We start from the raw sequence: 23,180 nt of genomic DNA on the forward strand, positions 1-23,180 counted from the left end.
CTATGAGTCTGAGATGAGTAGAAGCTATAATTAGAGCATAAAAAGAGATGAATGGTCAGGTGAAGTATTAAGAGAATTCCAAGATAATGTCTACATCAGGACATATTACAGAGTGCCAGAGTCCCCAACTGTGGACCTGGCCACAGAAAGTAGATGGACAACAAGATCTCTTTAAAGAAGACCAGACGCATTCTTAATGGCAGGGTTTCCTGAATTATCAGCAGGTTCAGAGCTAAGACAAGTGCACTTGACATCTCCCCTAAAGGATCATAGTTCTAAGACTGGGTAGTTTTTTGCTCATTCCATAATATTTTCTTATCTTTTGCTAAAGCCACTACCTTAAATCAGGCCCTCAGCATCTCATGCTTAAATCACTATTTAAAGCCTTATAGTTGTCTCCTCTTCTAAGCCGTAATCACCATTCATTTACCATGTGAAAATACCCAGATCCTGACTAGAAGTTTCTCCAGTTACTAAGTGGATGGTGGTGAAGGTACAGAAGGATACAGTGGTATCCATTGTTGCTAGGTATTTCCCATGTCAGCAATGGACACTGTATCATTAGGCTGGGCCTGGGACTATTTGCATATAGTCAGGAGAGGATTACGGTGAATTTGGTATTTCTTGTCTACTTTGTTGGTGGCTGACTGAGGTTGACAAAATCCAACTTTTATCTTAACAAGAATTACAACAGTCTCTATAAAAGATCATTCAGTCTTTATTGGAAGGCCTACAGTGAAGGGGGAAATGTACTTTCTCCTAAGGTGGTTTATTCCACTTGTGGATTATTCTAATTATTGGGAAGATGTTTTTAGCAGACCTGATTTGCCTCTGAAACTTCCACCCAGTGCTCCTAGATCTCCCTTTGGTACCAAGAAGAGTCAATCTAATCTCTCTTCAACAAGACAGCCCTTTAAATATTTAAAGATATGGCATGGTAACCAGTCCCTTCACTATCCCAACTGCCCTCCAGAACCAGACTAGATGGCAATCAAATTATCATCAATTAAAACCAGCCCAGCTAGTCAGTGGCACTATTAGGCTACATATTTAATCATGGAAGCCTATTAGTACCCAATGCTTGCATATAGTTTTAATCTATACTGTCTTCCCATACCAATTTATCTAAATACCCTGGTACTAACCAATTCTCTTCAAATACTGTTTCTATCACAACATCAGAACTTAAAAAACTAATATTAACAACACTTAATGCTCTCATTAACTTCATTGCTAGGCCTCTACTACCTCTACTACTTAACCTTCAGAATTCTACTCAGGGATTTACAGAGAGAGCAGCTTATGTGGTTTGACTTCAGGGGGCCCAAGAAGTCCTTCCTGCTCTGTGAAAACTCAACTTTCTGACTGATGCTTTGCATTTTTAAAAATGGGACACACCCTTCTAATACACAATTAGAGACAGGGCTTAAAATGCAAACATACAATAATAATTATAATCATAATAATTCTTTAATGTCTGAAAAGCAGTGAAATATACAATACAAGCACCCTCAATTTTACAAAGGAGGAAATTGAGTCACAAGGAAGTTAAGTGACTTGCCCACAGTTACATATCTAGTAAGCATCAGAATTGGACTTTAAACCTAGCTCTTTCCTAACTCCAAATGCAGTGGTCTTTCTACTATATCATCCTTCCTCTCTGGAAAAGGTAATATAGATATATACTAATTAAATGGAAACTAAAGGATATAAATAATTATTCTTGAATGCCTACAGGATAAAGACCAGATTACTTAATCTGGCACCCATCTGGCTTTCCAAAGTTCTCCTCCATTACCCAACTATGGGAAACCTTCATTTTGGTCAGACTAGTCATCTGGTTTGTACCCTGAACCTACCCTATGCTACTCAATTTGTTCTTTTCAGAAAAGCCTTCTTCCCTCTTTCTTCTTCTCCACCTTTCACAAACATACTTCAAATGGCATTTTTCTCTGGAGTTTTCTTGATCAGTTGCCAAGCACTAGTCTTGTTATCAAAATATTCCATGCTCAGCATCAAGCATTGATTTACTTTGTATACAAGTAGGTCTTAGGCATTGGCTCTTGGGCAGTCAAAGGCCTAACAACACACAATTCCCTTTTTATCAATTCCTACTCATAAAAATTCATGGGGGTTGGGAGAAGTGGCAGCTGGGTGACTCAGGGGATTGAGAGTCAGGTCCAGAGATGGGAGATCCTGGGTTCAAATCTGGCCACAAACACTTCCTACTTTCCTAGGCAATCACTTAACCCACCCCGCATTGCCCAGCCCTTACCACTCTTCTGCTCTAGAACCAATACCCAGTATTGATTCTAAGATGGAAAGTTAAGGGTTTAAAAAAATTCATGGGTATGCCCTCTGGGGCTGTACCTAGGCTACACTTTCCTTGTGGTATAGAATCCAAAAGCCAAATTAGATTGAGTTTTAATAATCAGTGCTATTACCTTGATATCACTGATCACTGATGGTTGTAGCTTAGATATTTTTTGCCTGTTTCTTATTGACTCCAAAACAGAGCCAAGTATTTGGCCAAGGAAAAACAAAACAAAACAAAAAAACTTTTCTTACTGGGCCTAGGGTTTTAATGAAAATAAAGAAATCCTGGAGAAAGAAAAGATAATTACAAAAATGGTTCTTAAAATTTAGACAAAAAATATTTGGTCAAACTTTGAAAGTAACTGGTCCTGAGTTCACTGCATTTGAAAAATTTGAGAAAGTTAAACTCTAGAAATGATCCACCCAAATAAAATCCCATTTTAAAAATGCTGATCATGCTATAAAATTTACTGTTTTTACCATGATTGCTGTCTTTCTCCCCTCAGGCTCTGACTTGGTTCTTCAAATGAATGATCTTTAGACACTTCTGGTCTTGCCATTGCATTAGCATCTGCAGGTTTTAACCCCATAGCTAACTGATTTAAGTATTCACATTGTTGTGAAAGCTTCAAGACCTGTAGAGTTAAAGTGAAAACTTCAGCAATTTTAAACTTGTAAACTTGTAAACTATGCAATCAAAAACTACGCATTCCTTGCTCTGGAAAGTGAAACCTTTAAAACTACAAGAACAGAATCTACATGGATGTCACTGTTTTCCAAGAGATCTTTTCAAGCTGATTTGGAATTGTTATACAACCAAATCTCCACTGATATCTAATTATGATGTGATGATGTTCATGAATTTTCCAGGTCTAAGCCACAGTGGAACCTTTGGCATATTCTGCCAAAAGGTTCAATAGGCTTTGACTGTGAGTCCAGTAACTAATTCTGTGCCTGTAATTCAGGGACCAACCTAGCTAATTTCAGAAAATTAGGTAATATAATTTTGGTCACAGCAACTTATAAAGACTGTCTATTAAGTCTTATAGGGTTTGCAGTCTTCACTGGGAAAAGAAAATGTCTACCTGTGAAATTACAGCTCTTTTTAAGTACTGACATAGGAGAAGTATGTTAAGAAGCAGACCAAATGAAAATTTAAGAGATTTGTACTTTACTCTTAAGTAATTAAAGTTGTTTTCCAATAGGTTCTATAATGTTTTAGGGCTGGAAGATTTTACCATTCCTTCTTTAACTTGACTCTGTACTAGATTCACCTTTCACAGTGTACTTCTAGGTCACATGATCATCCAGATGACTGACTAAATGTTTTCTCCACTTGCCACTAACTCTTAATAAAAATAATCCCAAAGAGGAATATATGCACCAGAAACAGAGAAATTATAGCTGTCACCACAGGACAGGAAAGCGCGAAGCCCAACTAGGAAATAGCATTATGAATTAACAGTGGAAAATGCTAATCCATAGTGCTCATTTGGTACTCCTTCTCACCAGCCTCCATACCCTAGCAGGGTACACAAACTAACTTACTGCCTTGTAGTTTGGGATCAACTTAAGGATCTTCCTCCTGAAATACCCACTGGCAAATACTGCCCCTGACTTTCCCCTCAGTTTTTTATTATGACAAACACAATTCGATTCTACCCAGCCACTTGTACAGGAGGAGAAATATGAGGGAAGGACTAGATTCTGCCTAGAGAGATCACTAGGTTAGGAAAACTCAAAAGTGGCAAACAATTTATGCAGAATACCCATGCTACCTTCCCCTAAGCCTTTAAAAAAAAATAGCAAACACTGACTCAGCCAAGCCAGAGAAGTGAAAAACAGAGAGAAGTAGGACAGGGATCCATTGTGTGAAACTTTACTGCGCCTGAGGAAAATGGGAATGGCATCCAGATGGGGATAGTCCTGTCCCACAAGTTACTTGGAGCAGAGACTGAGGTCAATGAAAAGTGAATTCACCAATGTGGAAGAAAGATGGGATAGCTTTGAGGTCCAATCCTGAGAGGTAACTCTACGATCAAAAAGGAAGGAATCAGAAAGTGAGCAGTAATGAAATATAAAGAAAAGATTACAACTATTGAAGACCACAGAAGGGAAAATTTTCAGTTAAAAACCTAGAACAAACAAATAAATCAACAAAGCAGATTCAAAAATCAAAAGGAATATGACTACCAAGATATCTAAGAGTACAAATATCCTTAAATAAATATTGCAAGGCAAAAGAAAATGGAACCAATACTTTATGAAATACAGAATCTCATGGATTTCCAAAAGAGTGTGGAATCCCAACAAAAATTTCCAGAAGGGTTCAAGAGAAAAATCAGAACCTTAAGAGAAGAATTTAGAATAAGTGGCAGAATTTATAGTCTGTATAGCAGAAATAATTAATAGAAGAGAAAAAACTTGAATCCACAACAGGAAGTATCTCCAGTGAAGTGAAAAATAAAAAACAAACCAAAACAGATTGGGAAAACAAACATACTGATGTAAAGTAGTATGTGAAAAGAACATATATGATCTTTATACAAACAAAACACATTGATCTTGAAGCTAGAATATAAAGAGATAACTTAAGCATCACATCCATCTATCCCAGAAGAACATAGTAAGAGTCAAGAAACTAGAACATCATGATGTGAGAAATATTACAAGAAAGGTGACCAAAAGTTCTGAATATTAAAAACAAAGCATTAATCAAAAGAATCCACAGATCGCCTCCAGGAGAAAAAACAAAGATCCCATTCTTTAGACTCCAAGAAACACAATGAAATATAACAATTTGGATGACAACAAATTTTTCATGCTATCAAGGAAAAAAACTTCAAATTTAATAAAAAAAAATAAATTCAAATAATGCAAGACTATTCTGATACTACCAGAAACTTCAGAAAGGACAGAATAATACAGTATGAAAAGCAAAAGAGCTCAAGATGCAAAAGTGAATCTAATCATTAATGAAAAAAGAGACATTTTAAATATTCCTCTTCTGATACAGTAGCAAAGACTTGTGGTGAATATGTTTCCCTGCTTTTTGCCTTATTTGACATTTGTGTTCAGAAAAAAGTTTGATCTAATGATCCATAAAATAAAAGCTAAGTGGATGAAGAATTATGACAATGCAATTTAGATGGACAATCTAGAAAGCTTTTCCATCAGCATATGTGTATATACAGGTACCCCATAATTTTCAGGAAAGAATAAAGATGTCCTCAAGCATGCTGAGTTGAGAATTTCCTCTTCCCTGTGAAGAATTCATGGAAGGATATGTACAAAAGTCACGTAAGGATGGGCAGGCATGGATGGTTTCTGATTTGCATTACAGGAAGAACTTTCCAAATCTATGAGATCAAAGAACCATTTGAGCATTTGAGAACTCTTTGCTTTTATGGATACTTAAGAAGTACAGCAATTAGGATTTTGAACCTCTGAGTTCAAATCTCTGCAAGTCACTTGATCCTCTTTGCTTCAATTTCCTCATTTGTAAAATGAACTGGAGAAGGAAATGGTAAACAACCATATCCCAGTATCTTTGCCCAAAAAAACCCCACCGGGATCACAAAGTGTCAAACACAACTGAAAAATGACTGAACTGAAAAAATGTGCTTGAACTCACATCAGGGAAAAACTAAATATACTGAAACATAATTTACTCAATTGTACCTATGATTTTATTAGTGTGAGTATTATCTTCATCAATGTCAATCAGAACCTAACCACATATTCTTTTCCCATAAAACTCTTGTCCATGTTTTCCCAAAAGTTCTACAAAAAAAAGACCACCTCAACAGACTGAAGTCATTTTAACATTATGTAGTCAAGTACTCAATTACCCATCTGTTACCTCTCACTCTCAATCCATGGAGAGCCCGCTTCCTTTTTCAATGATATAAGATCAAATGAAATACTATTTGTAAAGTGCTTGTTGCAATGGCTAGCACAAAGTAGGTGCTTAATAAATGCTTGTCTTCTTTCTCCCTTATTTACACTCATATATCTTTGCCATTTGCATTTGACTTTTCATTTTTTATAGATTATGATATTCTATAATTCACTGCTATATAGCATCACAGGAAGATGACTGGTGTTTAAAATACGGGTTTTGTAGGAGCTCCACATTTATAAAGAATCTCTTATTTAAATTCCATTGCATAGGACATTTCCCATAATAGTAGTGAACATCTCTGGAAAATAAAGTTTTCTGTGTCATGCCTCACTTGATCACAACATTCAGAGCATAACTGAACAAAATCATTTCTGTGGTTATATCTAATGAAGACATATTATTTTAACACACGTGTGGGAAACACCTTGTTAAAAAAGAGCTTATAAAACTGTTTTGCCTTACGAGTCAAATGCTTATTTGTAATTCTATACTCGCTGACAAACAAATCAAAGCAGGTGGCTAAGTTCTGCAAGATGAAATAAATTCTGAAACTCACTTCTGTCAGCTTCTTTAAACAAACAACCCTTTCTTAAAACCCAAGTACTAAGTATTGATTTTTTTTCCTAAGTATTGATTTTAAGAATTCAGTAGAAAAGGCTAAGCCCTTGGGATTAAGTGACTTGCCCAGAGTCGCAAAGCTAGGGAGTGTCTGAAGTCAAATTTGAATCCAAGTCCTCCCAATTCCAGGCCTAGTGCTATACTCATTGTGCCACCTCACTGCCTGTCATCTTTTTATTATATGATGTCACCTCTATTCAATTACAAGCTTCTTGAGGTCAGGGACTCTCTCATGCCTTTCCTTATATTCCTAGAGCTTAATACAGTGTTTGGCACATAGTAGGTGCTTAATAAATGTTTATTGACTACTAACTGTTATTACACTCCAAAGAAATGGAAATTAGGAATACTATGGCAAACAATAAGCATTCAAATATTGATCAGCAGATCTCACCTTCGTTTCTAAAAAAGCATTTTCTTTATGGAGTATTTCATATGCTGTTAAAAAAAATTGTCTCTCTTCTCTTTCCCCTTGAAGACTTTGAATTTCATTAAAAAGATATAAAAGCTCTGACTTTGATCTTTCTAATTCCTGATTAAGAAATAAAAATATTTAGTAGAATAAAATGAGACTATTTTCCCACATATAACAAATAAGGTTTTATAAAGTAGAATTATTAAATGATTCCAATCAGAGACTTATTAACATTCCAACACATTTTACTGATGAACCCTTCTCTTAAACACTGGTTCTAAGATAATTTATAATCAATTATTAAAACTGCTATTTTCCCAAGTTTTCAACATTTATAAATCATCAAAAAGCTCATCTGAAACTCTTTAATTTGCCATGAATATGTCATGAATTTCTTTAGAATTATCCTGCTATCCTAAAATAACAAAAAGTTTTAATTTATACTCAATAACTTAACTCCCAGAATCCAACTAACCCCTCTAATTCTTTCCATTCAGGTATTTCATTATAGTGCCCTATTTCTTTGGTGATGCAACAAATAATATGAAGCTTGATAGATGGGGTGGATGAGTATTAGAAGGGTCAATTTGATGCACCAACTTTCTAAGGTAGAGCTCAAGAATGTTAATTAAAATCATGCATTGGAATATCAGTATATATGTAAGCATGTACAACCTAAACTTGTAGGGTAGAAATTTTTAATTTCTCCAAAATTTTGAGATCAGTGAGCAGTGCTGGGGCAAATTGTAAGAAAGATGTGGCAGTAGCTTCCCACCAACTCCCTTTCTACTAGCACTATATCTATGGACCCTAAGTGGGAAGATGCATCAGGGACTGGCTGCCCTGAAATCAGTCAGGTTTGACTTCAAAAAAACTGTGCAGACCCAGACTTAAATGAAGCCACTTTCTATTTTCTCCTCAAATACAGATCATTCATCCTGACATATTTTTCCTGATGGCTGGACAAAATGCTTAAAAAAAAAAAAAAAAAAAAAAGAGTATCCCAATTAATACAGGACAGTAGACAATACTGGAATGGGGGTGCAGGGTCCCCTGGACACTCCAAGTCTCTAGAGGAATTGCACGTCAGAAAGAGCATGTGAGGAATTCTACCCCAGATCCTTGGAAAGTAAGTAGCTGAAGAAAGATGCCCCTGGTGCAGCCAAAGAGATAATAGCATAAACTAAAGATGCTCTAAGAGATGCATTTTCTTTTGTTTTAAAAGCCTTTAGTTTTAGCATGCCTTTCTATTTGCATCTCAAATACCATTAGATTCTATACCTATGCTTACACCCCAGATACCAAGGCACCTCATACCAGAATGCCACTCAATCCTCATTTGTGCTCCTCCCCACCTTTCTTCTGAATCTCCTAGCTTCTGTTCCTTTAAGATAGTGATGGTGAACCTTTTAGAGATTGAGAAACCAAACTGCAACCCTTAGGCTACATGTCAGACCCCACCTTGCCCCAGACAAAAGCACTCCCATAGGGCTGCTGGGCAGAAAAGAGCAGCCCCCTCTGGCATGTGTGCCATAGGTTTGCCAACATGGCTTTAAGGTATAAAAATCCTGGATAACCTTTCTCCTCAACAGAGGTAGACTTCACCTGTGCCTGCCTCCTGGCCACTCATTCAATAAATTCCTCTATTTTTAAAGATTCATCAGAGCCTGGTAATTCTTTTAGTGGGGACCCTCCCAAACCAGATAACATCAAGCTCTCCCACAACATTGCCAATATGCTACAATAAAAATAATTAAGAGCATGCTATCCAATGGACAATTGCTGAGCAGGCCAGGAAACTAAGTTAAAGAATACTGGATTCAGCCCATTATTATTATTAATAATACATGTTCTTATATCTCTCATTTTCTGATTAATTTGAGACAAATAAAACTGAATATTCTAAGCAAAAAAAATAATATACAATCTACATTAACGTCAAAATACCTGACTTTCAGCCTGCAAAACCTTCTGTGCCTTTTTAAGATCAGATGCCAATTGTTTTCTCCATGCTTTTTCTTCTGATAATTTACTTTTGAGTATTTCGATTTCTTCTTGGTTCATTATCAGTACCTGTAAAAATAATCTTACATTAAATTCTATCCACAAAACACCATTTTCTTCCAATAAATTCTGAAGATAAATACATACTACCTAAGCCTCATATACAGGTTATTAAGTAAAATTTGGCTTACACTATCCAAGTTTATTTGCATTACGGCCAAATTAAATTTCAATTTAAAAAAATTAACAAATGGACCTAATATTTGTGTCAAAAGAGCATAACATTTTGTCTCCAACTGGAAAAGATACTTGGGGAAATAATAGTAAATGGCTATTCCAATGTATACAGAATAACAAAAAAGGAGACAAAGAAGTCTAGGATACATTTTTATCAAATTCAAAGAGCCAATGAAATACTCCTCTCTACTCCAAGTACCTGGGTGTCCAATAAATCAAACAATGCAGGGACACAATGACAAACTCTGACACTTGCAACTTTTTGTAGAGTCCTCTATGCCATTCCATTTCTCTAGCTGCACCTTAGATGGAAACTTCCCAAAACCTGCCTTTGAAGTAAGTACATTTTCAGTGAGCTGCCTTCCATGGAAACAGCATTTTGGAGTACTAATTTTATCCACAGTTGGTGAATTGTTGACCTAGGAGTCCAGCCTGTTTTTTCTCTTTTTCTTATTTCTAACATTCAGCCTGTGATCATATTTTTGCATTTCTTACCTCTTGTAAGTCTTCTGCTTTTGTAACAGTTTCTTGACTTTTCATAACGGTTTCTTTTTTGCTTTCTTGTATCTTGGATAACTCAGTTTCTAAGCTGGAGATCTTAACCCAAATAAATTACAGACAAAAATATATCATTTGTCACTTAAATTCCATAGACAGTATTTTAGCACACACTGAATTTTAATTTTGAGAAAATGAAGCAGGATCCAAAGCTACATACATTCTCTAACTGTTGACATCTTAGGATGCTCCACAGAGACTCCCTCCTACTAATAAACCCCATCTCCTACTTGGTTTTGGATACTTGGTTGATGTGTTCTGGGGCCCAGACTGTCTCGTTTTCGAGTTTTTGCTGTTGTTCATCAGCTAGGACCCAAAGGGAAGGACTGGAAAAGGATCATCAATGAAGCATGAGAACAGTATAGTATATCATCAGTATAAGGTCAGATCTTTGCCTTACTCATCCCAACCTTGACTTTGGATGCTTTGTGCAAGTTATGATTTCTCTGAATCTCATTTTCAGTAATAATACTTCAATGATCCATGATTTCATCAGTGTGGATATGCAGATTATAAACCCTCTATGCCTTTAGCTACTATGGCCAAAACTATCCTTAACCTAGTGGCAAACCTTCTAATGATAAGTCTCTCTGAACTTAGCTGGGATGGCTCTCAAACAAATGCCACAGTCCTTCAGCCCATTCACAATTCTTTCCAGCTTGATTGGGCCTTGTAATCCATTGGAAACGTCTTCAAGACCCCAATGTCACCTCCATGAGGCATCAGAATAGGACTTACAAAGTGGTTCAGCATTAATAACAAGGAGGAAAAAAATTTCAGTTGATGAATGAGGACAAGAGAAAAAGTTAATCCCTAAAAAATGCTGTTTTTAAAAAAATTGTTACTAAAATGTAATTGTTAAAAATTGTCAAAATGCTATTGTCTCAGACAAGCCAGTGGCATGGCCAAGAGGTCTATTTCAAAATATTATTGATGTCAATTAGTTTGATAATTAAAAAGATATATTTTCATTGTGACAATTCCCCACCCCACCCCACCCCACCCCAATCAGACAGCAGAGGTACTAAGAGATGCTTCTGCAAATCTCCAGTGTGTTGTGATGGGAAGGCCACTGGGTTTTAATCTCAGCTCTGGCATTAACTTACTGTGGAACCTCAGGTTAACATCCTCTGGGTCTCAGTTTCCTCATCTCTTTAACTACTTGTTAACTAGTTGAATTCAACTCTAAGGGCCTTTTCAAGTCTAATTATCTAAATTCTTTAGGTCTAATTTTTGCTCCATTTTGACCACACTCTAGGTTTACTTCAATCTCATCACTACATTGACTGAGACACATGAAGAACATATAGGGAAAACACTGACTCAAAAAGGAAAAAAATTGGAAAAAGAAAAAATATTCAATAGATGACTTTGACATACCAAGTATAGGTATATTTTATACAACTTATACTTTAGGAGGCCAAAGGATAAGGATAAGGAGAAAAATTTGGCAAAAGGGCAGCAAAGAATGGATAGTAGTGGGTTATCATAATCTCTTTAGTGTAGCTGAAGGTAGCCCACCTCACCTTTCAGCAGAGAAAACAAAGAGGAGGGTCAGTGCCCTTGCTGGGCAATTTGTCTTATCGGCTTGGGGTAGACACCAACGGCTCAGGGGAGAGGGTAACAGCTCAGAATTCAATGCTCTGAGTGTTCCACATTCAGCCAGGAAGGCCACACACAGGAAAGACAGTAGCCCCCAATAGGGGCATGTATAAGAGACTTTGGTGCCACAAGATTGTTAAAATTGAAACTATAATCTCTACAACAAGAAATCCATATTTGAATAGTATTTTCAAATATAAATGTTAGATCTCTAATAAAAGGCTGACATTTAAAATCTATAGGAAACTGATACAAATAGATAAGGACAAGAGACATTCCCCAAAAGATAAGTGGTCAAAGAATTAAACAACAGTTTTCAAAAGAAACACAAATTATAGCCATCTGAAAAAATGTTCAAACCACAGAGAAATGAATAAACATAACACTTAAGATACCACTCCTCAGTCCTATACTATATCATAAGCTAGCAATGAAGCTTAAAAAAAATAAGAAAAATTATTGCTGGACTGGCTGTGGGCCTGCACATGGGTAGAGCTATGAACTTGCTCATGTGTTCCAGAAAACAATTTGGAATTAAGCAAGAAAAGATATTAATTGTTAATATTCGGACACAGAAATCTTACTATTGGGATCATATCCCAAGGAGATTTTTGACAGTCATAAAATAAAACACACATTTTGAAAAAAACATTCACAGCAGCCTTACTTGTGACAAAGATAAATAAAATATGTGATAAAAAATTGAGGAATTGTGACTAAATTATTTGTATATGAACATGATGAAATCTAAATATCATAATTTTATATTATATACTATAGTTCTATAATCCTATAATGGTTATAAAAACTATTATGAAATAATCTAAGAAACATGGTAAGACAAACAAGCAGATGCAGAGTGAAGAAAGAGTAGCCAAAAGTACTACATATATATATAATAACTGCAATAAAATTAAAGGTAGCCTGGAAAGGCAATCAAACTCTGGTCAATTACAACAATCAATGTTAGTACCAAACTGACAAAATTAAAAAACTCATTTTTCCATTCTGTTAGTAACCTGGAACAAAAAAATTTTCTTGGAAAATGTTCTTTGTAAAGGGGTTTTGTGTGGGTGTTGGTAGAAAGTATCATATTAAGATAAAATATATCAATTTATTTTAAAAATAAGAGCAAAAAATAAATCCCAGCTCTTTAATCTTTAATCTTGCCACTCAACTGCTTATAATTCCTTTAACTTTTTAGTTCTATTAAGCTCAAATCCAGTACTTGCCAGCAGAAACTCAACATGACAAGCAATAAAATTGGAAACAAAATTTCAGAGTATCAGTCTTTGAGACAATGACAGAAGTTTGAGCTGTACAATACACCAAACTGACATTTTCCCAAATATTTTATCAGGAAGTAGCTATTGTTACCCAAAGAAAATTACTCTAAACTCATGAAGGATTTATATAACTTTGGACATATCGAGTAAGAAAGGATTCTAGAGCCGTTAAGAAATAGATTTTATAGGCCTTAAGATGACTGTAGATATACAGAAATGTAAGGCTTGTGCTAGTTGTGTGCAAAAAAAAAATGCTATGGGTTCACATGAATATTTAGTAAATAATAAATACTGGTGAACCTTTGGAACTTATCTGCATTTACTCAAATGAAACAGCAAGAACATAAGCCACATATTGGTGGTGATTTCATAAGATATGCACAGGCATGCCTAAAACAGGTATCAGGAAGTTTCCATGGTGCTAAAGTACTATAAGAGAAATATTTTTGCTAGGATCCTTTGAAAAAAATGGCATTCCAACAGAAATTATACTGCCAACTTTACACCCTACCTGCTGATGGTTTTGGAGTTTCTAAGGACAGAAAGATTGTAATCATTCATAACAAGTAAATCTTTTAACTGATCAAGAAGCTGAAAGAAGCTTGTTTTACCTAGCTATAATTTCAGTTCAAAAGAAAGCAAGAAAAAAATAAATTACAATATAATACCCAAGTTGTCAAGACAAAGTTTTGCTGAAAAATCTTGGTGACACACAAATAAATAGATCACTGGAGAATATGGAGAGCCTGAGTAATTTGCCTTGTGGCAAAATGGCCCCTGAGACAGGTGGGGACCCTGCAAAGACAATTCACCACTATCACTTAAGACCAATTAATGATAGACAGTTGGAGATTTAGGAACTCAGTTGGCAGACACTAAGGAGACTGTTGAAACAAACAAAAACCTCTAAGAGAGATATTTCAAGTGAGGATGACTGTGTTCTACAGCCCCACAGTCTAAATAATGGAAGAAGGCAAATCCTGGAGTCAATACCTTTTCTTTCTAGTACTTTGGCTACAGAGACCCCTAAGGTACACATACACCCCCTCTACATATAATAATACTCCTTTGCCAGCCTTGGTCTTCTACAAATCAGATAGGGAAGATTATAGTTCTGTTAAGGACTATGATTAGTCCATTCATCAACATACATCAACTAGCACAGATATGGGGGGAACGACATGCCAACAGACTGTAGGAGAACAAGGGAATATCTAATCAGTAACTAGACTAACTTATATGTCCCAGGTTAAACTAGTGAAACATTACAAATATAGTCATATGATGCTAAGATTTACTCATGTAATGTGTGATATACATATAACTGCATTTGTTCACTAATGCACCTGTTAATAATTGTGCATTTAAGTATACTTTTATTATTTTCTTGATCATGTTAATCTACTTTGCTTTAATATACTATAAATTATAGTTACATTAATCTATTAACTATACCTAGCTTTATTTCTGTGTTAATTTTATTTATATATTTTGCTCTTTTGTAAATCTAATGATATTACTATTATATGCCTACTAATGTTACTATGCCTTTCATTTTGTTTGCCATTTTATATATATGTATATTTATGATTGATAGATATGCATGTACTTCTGGGACGTGTACATATGAAATATATCCTCAACATAATTTAGACCTATAGTCATAGAGGCAACCTGTCAAGTGAGGTTTTGCATTTGTTGATGGCCCTCTGAGGTGATTACCTGGAATGCTGAGTTAATCATTCTTATTTAATTAAGAGCTGCTGTATATTCGGATTCTCTACTGTATGATTCCAAATGCCAAGTTTACTAGAGGCTGATCTGCAAGGGATTGTAAATTTTAAAATCCTGGTGGAGAAAATAAAGGTCAGAGAAAGACCTGAACTGGTGGCCTTGTGAGGGTGGGTAATTTGCTAAGGGACCTTGGGAATTGCTTCTTCACAGTCCCAGGATAGATAGAACTAGTATGTGATTTGGTTTAGAATGGCTTGGTAAGTGTTCTAACTACTTGGCAGGAAGATAAGAGCATACGGACAGCAACAGATGGAGGATGTTTTCTGGGAGACTGACTCTAGTCCCTGTAGCAGCTGGAGCGTCTTTCCTTCCCTAGCTTGCTGCTCATCTTAGAAAGAGAACCCAGTAGGAAATCAAAGAATTGTGTCTACTCAGAAAAGCTTTAGGAATCAAGGTGTTCTGATGATGCCTCTACACAGTCAACATTGTTTGCTATTAAGTGTTTCTCTGCCCTTTTAAATTTGTTAGTTAGTTGCCTATATTTCAATGGTGCCTTGCTTGATGAAGATAATTTTATTATATCCTGAATTAATCTTTGCTTTGGTGGAAGAATAAGAATGAAAGTCAATGGATAACAGAATTCAGTGGCTATTGATCAAAGAGATCATCTAAGGGCTTGGAACTTTTTATGAATTTTATAAATAATCTGTAATCTAAGCTTTTTAATTTTGTAGAGAAAAGAAGTCATCCTTGCCTAGGGCTCAAATCTTTTGAAATAATCTCCTTATCTCTTTGCAGACTGAAAACAGAGATAGGGACCTCCAAGATCTCTCTGAATGAGGATCTTGGGGCCTTCTCCAGTCTTCTGCTCCACCCTGGAGACCAGGTAGAGGGATTAGAGATAAAATGTTTAAGAGGTTATCTCCTGAGACTGCCCACTCCCTAAGTCCCTACCTCCCTACATCCCTCTCCATTAAAAAGGAAGGAGGAAAAAGTGCTCTTTGACTAAATTGCCTTTTACAGAGACATTTCCTAGACAATAATTTCCTGGTTAGTCAAACTTTCTTTTGATATAGTAAGGCTGTAGGCTTATGGGTGAAGAATCTGTACTATAGAGTGATAAATTTTAAGCCAATAAGAACTTCCCCAAACCATCTCTATTAAATTTAAAAAGGCCCTAACTCTGTGTCTGAGGAGGAAGTAACCAAATCAATAAAATCACAGGTCTTTGAAGAACTGGAATAGATACAGTCTGTCCAGTTAAGAAATTTCCCCCCATATTTCTGGGTGAGGTTTGATCCATAAGAAGTACAAAAGTCCCAAAGTTAACCTGAGCACTTGATGCCTTGTGCATCTCTAGCATGAGATTGTGTTATCCTTGGAGATAAACTGAATATGGGTTGAACTATTTCAGGGGTTACGAGAACAAGTGTAATAATTTATATTATGGAGTAGATTGACATACATTGTTTTTCATTTTATTTTCCTGACCTTTTTGCAACAAGGCTAATATAGAAATATGTTTTGCATTACTTCACATGCATAATGAATATTATATTGTTTGCCTTTTTAAAGGGTGAAGGAGGGAGTAGACAGAGGAGTGAAAAATTAGGCACTCAAATTTTTTGAAAAATACATAATATACATTTTTCTTTTTCTCTCCTGTATCTGGAACAACAAAAGTCACCCAGCAGTTAAGAAGCTAATTAACTGGGGAGCAGCTGGGTGGCTCAGTGGATTGAGAGCCAGAATAGAGATCAGAGGTCTTAGGTTCAAATCTGGCCTCAGACACTTCCTAGCTGTGTGACTCTGGGCAAGTCACTTAGTCCCCATGCCTTTTTTTTTAATAAAAGAACCTAATTAGCTGTGAGTATAATTACAGAATGGATAATAGAACTGAGTTTTATCTATAGTACCCACATAGGAGAATACCAAATTGGCTGGGAGTATTCAAGGAAGATGACATTTTCATACGAAGGCAGGAACTATGATTATAATAAAAAATTCAGATAGGAACTATGGGTTAAGACAAGTTAATAGGCTATGTTTCTAATAGATGTTTTATTTTACATGCATATTTGGTTACTTTATCCTTGTATACCTTGTATATTTTTTCTTTTGACTAAACCTTAAAAACATACACACATGCACACACATACACAAAAGTGTGGAATGTATGATAATGGGGAGAATAAAAGAAAAGGGGGATAGGAACTGGTGGAAGAGGACCCAGGACCCCAAGAATGTTGGCAGCGGCAAAAGACAGTGAAAAAGTAATCAGTAATTAAGCACCACAGATCTCTGCACCCAGAAGCCAAACTGGCTGAAGGCCATGAAGGTCCATGAAAGCTTAGTATTTTGAGCCCAAGTTTAGAGACTAGCAAGGTTTAGAATAAATTAAGAAGCCCTGGGCAAAATTCTCCTGGAGTCATGAAGAAGCTCATTCCCTAGAAAACTGAGGTCTTCAGCAGGCCTTAAGATGAGGGTGATCTTTCAGAAAATGGTTATAGCATTATTGAGCCAAGTAGAAATAATATGTGCATTTTCTTCTTTTCTGACATACTTTCCTTTGTAGTTTTTCAATATGATATTCGAAATGTTTTCTCTCTTCCTTGGTTTGATTTCGAATCTCTCCCAGAAAAAGTTCTAATTCTTCATTCCGTTCCACTAAATATTCATGTTCATGCTCAAACTTCTGGAATTTGTGGAGAAGGTCTGTATGCTTGCACTTTTGGTCTTCAATCATCTTTTTAGATCTATAACAAAAATGGAAGAACCTAATGTAGTTACACCAAGAACAAGGTAACCTCATATAAAGCACAAATGTCTAGTTTTTAACGTGATCATACCACTACTATGTGCTAATGATAATGCAGGTATCTTTTCCATTTCACTGGGGGAAGGTAGAATAACTCATTTCTTGGGTGTACCCAATATTATCCTTACAGATTCATTCTTGCTTATTACTGATGCATGGACTGTAACAGAAGCAATGGAAGAGAAATCTTAGTAGCTTTTGTGTCCCCTAGAATCTAGAACTTTAGAATTTCAAATTCAGAGAATAGCAATCCAAGATAGTCCAGTTACCCCAGGTATGTTGTTTAGTTCAGAATTCTGAGAAAGAGCCTGAACTTTGCCTCCATATTATTTATATCTCAGATAAGAGTTTAGAGTAGTCATCAATTTAAACCATACTAGGCAGCAGAAAGCCATACTGTCTTCACATTTGCCTTGTTTTCCCAAGTAGCTGGCTAAATTGTTTGCCAACCATTTTGGAGAGCTGGCTAGAATGGAATGGCTTAATATTCATGAAACTAGAGCTAAGTAGCACAAACCCATTGACAGCTCAAGTTGTATAAGGCCTCATTTCCTCTGAGGAATTAGATAAGCTTAGAACTTTATGATGTCAAGATTTAAAAATAGAATCTTTTTCATTAAAAAAAATTCCTTGCAAAAACTTACTGCATTTTCTATTGAAAGTACTTAATAGTCCATTAAAGCATGAGAATATTCTATGATTTAACATTTTCTTACATTAAAAGTTTAATTAAATGGAATCAAGGGATTGCCTTTCCCCACAGGACATTTGTAGTCATCTTCATCAAGGACAACATGCCATTCCAAATAGAGAAAGTGCAGCTTGCCAAATGTAAATCAGGTGGCCTTTATTTCTAATCCAGGCTCTGAAACTTCTGTATTTTACCACATCTTTAGTACCCTTGCATAGTATATGTACTATGTACACTAATAGGTATACTTTTTCCAGTATCTGGGATACTTTCTTTTTTTTAAGCCCTTACCTTCCTTCTTGGAATCAATACTGTGTATTGGTTTCAAGGCAGAAGAATGGTAAGGACTAGGCAATGTGGGGGTCAAGTGACTTGCTCAGGGTCACACAGCTGGGAAGTGTCTGAGGTCAGATTTGAACCCAGGACCTCCCATCTCTGGGCCTGGCTCTCTCAATCCACTGAGCCACCCAGCTGCCCCCTCTAAGTGAACAGATAGGTGAACTTTCTGAACAGATAAAAAAGCAATTATTCAGTGTATAATATTGGATACTAGCTCCCAACTTTGATTCAATTCAAACATTATTTACTACATCTTCTATTCACTAGAATTTTGCAAGGTACAACACTTAATATCTAAATTACTACCAAATTATTTGAGACACTAGAGAAACTATAATAAAGAACAATACAATTATATTGAATTCTTGATCATATGGATATACATTATTTAATTCAATATTAGTCATGTAAATAGTATTCAATAAATACTCACTACTTATTGACTTATCTATGGCAACTTTAAAATTCTTATCAATGGATGATTCTAAATAGGATGATATAGCAAAGCTAATTCCATATTTGTATATCCATATCCATAGAATTTACCTTGTCAAGGCATTTAAGCCATCTATCTGTCTGACAGTAAATTTGATTTCACGAGGGTTGGGGCAGACACACACTTTACCTATAAAAAATTCTAGCATCTCTTTCCTAGAAAACAAAGATGGGGGGTAGCTGGGTAGTTCAGTGGATTGAGAGCCAGGCCTAGAGACGGGAGGTCCTAGGTTCAAATCTAACCTCAGACACTTCCCAGTTGTGTGACCCTGGGCAAGTCACTTGACCTCCATTGCCTACCCTTACCACTCTTCTGCCTTGGAGCCAATACACAGTATTGGCTCCAATACAGAAGGTAAGGGTTAAAAAAAACAACAACAAAACAAAGATGGGATAAATTACAAAGAAAATTAAGTACCTGAGCGCTCCTCCAGAAGTCATTCCAGGGACAAAGAGGGAGAAAAGGATGAGCATATACAATATAGTATGTATGATATGTGACCAAGCTTAGGAAATAGTGCACTATGACAATATTTTCATTGTAATAATTTAACATCATTATTACTTCTGATTCTTCAATGACTTTTAGTTTTCACTTTTTTTTTTTTTTAAATTTTTTAAACCCTTAACTTCTGTGTATTAACTTATAGGTGGAAGAGTGGTAAGGGTAGGCAATGGGGGTCAAGTGACTTGCCCAGGGTCACACAGCTGGGAAGTGTCTGAGGCCGGATCTGAACCTAGGACCTCCCGTCTCTAGGCCCGGCTCTCAATCCACTGAGCTACCCAGCTGCCCCATAGTTTTCACTTTTTGATAGCACAAGCTCCTTACCCCCCAAACTCATAACTAAGCATTGGTGTAAAGAAAAGTCTTTTACCCAAGATAGTTTTAATTACTTCCTCCTATCACTCAAAACAAAGTGGATCAGAAAAGGTCATCTAATTCAAGACCATGTCTTGCCTTCAAGCAGAATCAACCTAAGCCTCCTCATCTTATGCAGGTTCAGGGAAGAGCCTCTATAATTGACATGAGTGACTTCATCCCTAGGCCAGTCTCCAAATTTATCTTGGTACTGGACTGCTTACAAGGCCTCTCTTGCCTACCCTGTTCTTCTCATCACCAGGGTTCATCTTATCTCTAAAAGGAACCTTATAGAATTTTATATGAGAACAGCATATTCTGCCCTCATATCTCCTTTTCTAGAATACTATGAATTTATTTTTTTATTTTTTTTTTAAACCCTTATCTTCTGTCTTGGAGTCAATACTGTATATTGGCTCCAAGGCAGAAAAGTGGTAAGGGCTAGGCAATGGGGATCAAGTGACTTGCTCAGGGTCACACAGCTGGGAAGTGTCTGAGGCCAGATTTGAACCTAGGACCTCCTGTCTCTATGCCTGGCTCTCAATCCACTGAGCTACCCAGCTGCCCCCAGAATACTGTGAATTTAATAAAGGCTTATAATCCAGACTAAGTGCCCTTCATTTTTCCTTCTTTATTAAAATTGCTTATAATAATAGCCCACTTATATGGCAGAAATTTCTCTGTAAGCCAACTAGCTTACAATTGGTGCCTTTCCCTCTTCTAGTTTATAATAACAAAGAAGCTTATTTTTAACCCAAAATTGTAAGCTGTGAGATTTTTTTCAAGACAGATGCCATCCTAATTTTAAATACTCACAGAGAAGTAACAAACTTTCCCTTAATGGTCATTTCATTGTTTAATCAACCTATTCCTCTCTGTGACCAAAATGAAACTAATAACAGTTACTGAGGAGTCAATATAAAGGGTTCTTGCTGTTTATTGATTTTAATTAAATTTTAGAAAATAGTGACAAATAAGAGAAAATAGATTTAAACCAAAGAATGAAGGACTCAGCTGATATACACACTAGATTTTTTGAACAATGGAGAAAATAAAACATTAAAAAGGTTACTAAGGAAAGTTGCATATTCTCCTCTGTAGGAAGGTCTTTGAAAAAGAAACATATTTTCATTTCTCCACCAGGACTTATATGCCACCTACTCTGAAAACAGGAAAATGGACTAAAAAGATCTTTCACATGGCTATTTAGTCTCAGAATTTTTATGAATGAGCTGTGGTTGTTCTTTCAAGCAAAATTAATGTGTGAAAGGATGGGGAGTGACAGTATGGAGCTCCATTGTCAAAGACCAGACATAATTATCAGAAAGTAAACCACTTAAGTAAATCAATCTGCCATTTTTTAGATTATGTCTTATTGTATCACTAGTACTTTAACAGATAAGGATTAAAGGGGAAATATTTCCATATAGGGTTTCACCAAGTGCCTAATAACATTTACAGCAAACTCTTTCTTCTCATAAAAAGAGAGTATGTTAGATGGGAGAGTCAGGAAATCAAGGTGATGCCTGCTAGCAGTTTGAGCTTAGGCCAGGCAGGTACTCCCCCTCTATGAATCTCAACTCTGAAAAATAAGAATGGTACTTGAACTGCCTACTTCACAGAGGCCTTTATAAGGAATGCACCTTATAAACATTAAAATGTTATATAAATTTGAGTCATTTATATTATGACAAATTTAAAAAAATATATATTTAAGGTCCCAACCCTCGATTATGAGGGTTAAATGATAATACCTACTCATGAATAGGCCCTGACAAGCACTCACTGAGTCCAAACTGTAGTTTATGTATGGTCCTATCTGGGACACATGCTTGGTTGCTCTGGACATTATCTACAATGTTCCAGAGTGAAAATTGTGGGAAGGCATGAAATTTGCTAGGGTTATGAGAGACGGCCTTGCAGTTCCTTTGGGGCGATAAGAAGGGGAAAGCAAAAAGGTTACTTGCCCCCTGCCTTCAATCATCCTCTTTCCTATGAGTTATTAAAGAAGCAAGAGGAAATAAAGACAGGAAGTCCCCTCCCTTTTCATGACTAGCTATTGACAACAATGTGGGATGGGGGAGAAAGTATATGAGAAGTTTGTTCTTGTCTCTGTTCACATAACTCACCTTTTATGGAATGTCTCATCACTTTTTTTATTTCTTTCTGTTTCATAATTATCTTCAGGCATAATTTCTTTCTTTTTATCCTGCCAAATACATTTAAAATAATAAATAAGTTATGGCAGCACAGATTGTCATAAACATGAATCAATTACTAAGCCCTCATTAAATGCGTATGTATTATGTGTTCGGCACTATTAGGTGCTGGGAATGCAAAGACAAAAAGGAAACAACCCTTGCCCTCAAGGAGCTTACATTCATTCTATCAGGAGATCCAGTGTTCATACATAAACACACAAAATAAATGCAAAATACTCTTTCTAATGTCCCACATCACTCTGTACAGGGACCTTGATTTCTTCATTCTCCCTCAAGCTCAGCTCTCTGTGAGGCTGATACAACCCTCAATAATAAGAGCGAAGTTTGGAAGAAGTCAGGGTTTGGGAGAAATGATGATGAGCACTTGACAAGTATTATTTTATTTGATCCTCACAACAATTCAGTGAAGGCTGACAAGTTAAGTGACTTATTTAGGATCACACAGCTAGTAAATGTTTGAGGTTAGATTTGAATTTGGGCGTTTCTGGCTTTAGGCTCAGAGACCTATTCATTGTACCATCTAGCTGCCTTAAGTGCTACCAGAGAGCAGCAGGGAGGTAAGAGGGGATTTATCTCTCCTCCTCTCCTTCCATATTAGCCATGGTATCTTTCCGTGGAATCACTCATGAAGTACAAGATACCACATTCAGCAGACACAGAGAGAAAGATGAGACAATCAGGATAGGAAGCAGGTTCAAGGACTATAACCTCTGGGTAGGAATAAAGAAAGCCAGCTATGCATTCAAAGGAGAACTAGCCCTGGCAGTTAAGGTATAGAGATGGGCAGGCCCAGGGAGACCAACCTGCCCAGTAGAAGTATGCCCATGGGGCAGAGCAGCATGAACACACCACAAAAAGAGAAAGATATGGGGCTCCACAATATGGAAGTTAGAAGTTGTCTTGAACAAATGTATTCCTCACATGTGTGCCTTACTATTAGGGTACTCTAAGTTTGTGCCCACTCTTCCTATTGAAGAGTGTGTACTTTTGAGTACAAGACACTAGGTTTGTGTGATACAGCTATTGCTCTTATGCCATCTTTGTAAATGCCTTGACTTTGAGCTAATGATATCAATGAGCTA

At 36.3% G+C, this 23,180-nt stretch overlaps 1 protein-coding gene across 1 annotated transcript in view; it reads right to left on the bottom strand.

The window, feature by feature from the left end:
• The window catches only part of CCDC30 (coiled-coil domain containing 30), a 155,231-nt gene that overhangs the window by 97,305 nt on the left and 34,746 nt on the right, over positions 1-23,180 (bottom strand). The window contains exons 8-11 of the mRNA XM_044668758.1: positions 22,006-22,085; positions 17,238-17,430; positions 9,990-10,091; positions 9,201-9,326 (exon numbers count right to left, since the gene is read on the bottom strand). Of these exons, the coding sequence (XP_044524693.1) occupies positions 9,201-9,326; positions 9,990-10,091; positions 17,238-17,430; positions 22,006-22,085 (501 nt within the window). The remainder of the gene's footprint in view (positions 1-9,200; positions 9,327-9,989; positions 10,092-17,237; positions 17,431-22,005; positions 22,086-23,180) is intronic.

This window comes from Gracilinanus agilis, chromosome 3 (assembly GCF_016433145.1).
Source record: "Gracilinanus agilis isolate LMUSP501 chromosome 3, AgileGrace, whole genome shotgun sequence".
NCBI classification, from domain to species: Eukaryota; Metazoa; Chordata; class Mammalia; order Didelphimorphia; family Didelphidae; genus Gracilinanus; species Gracilinanus agilis.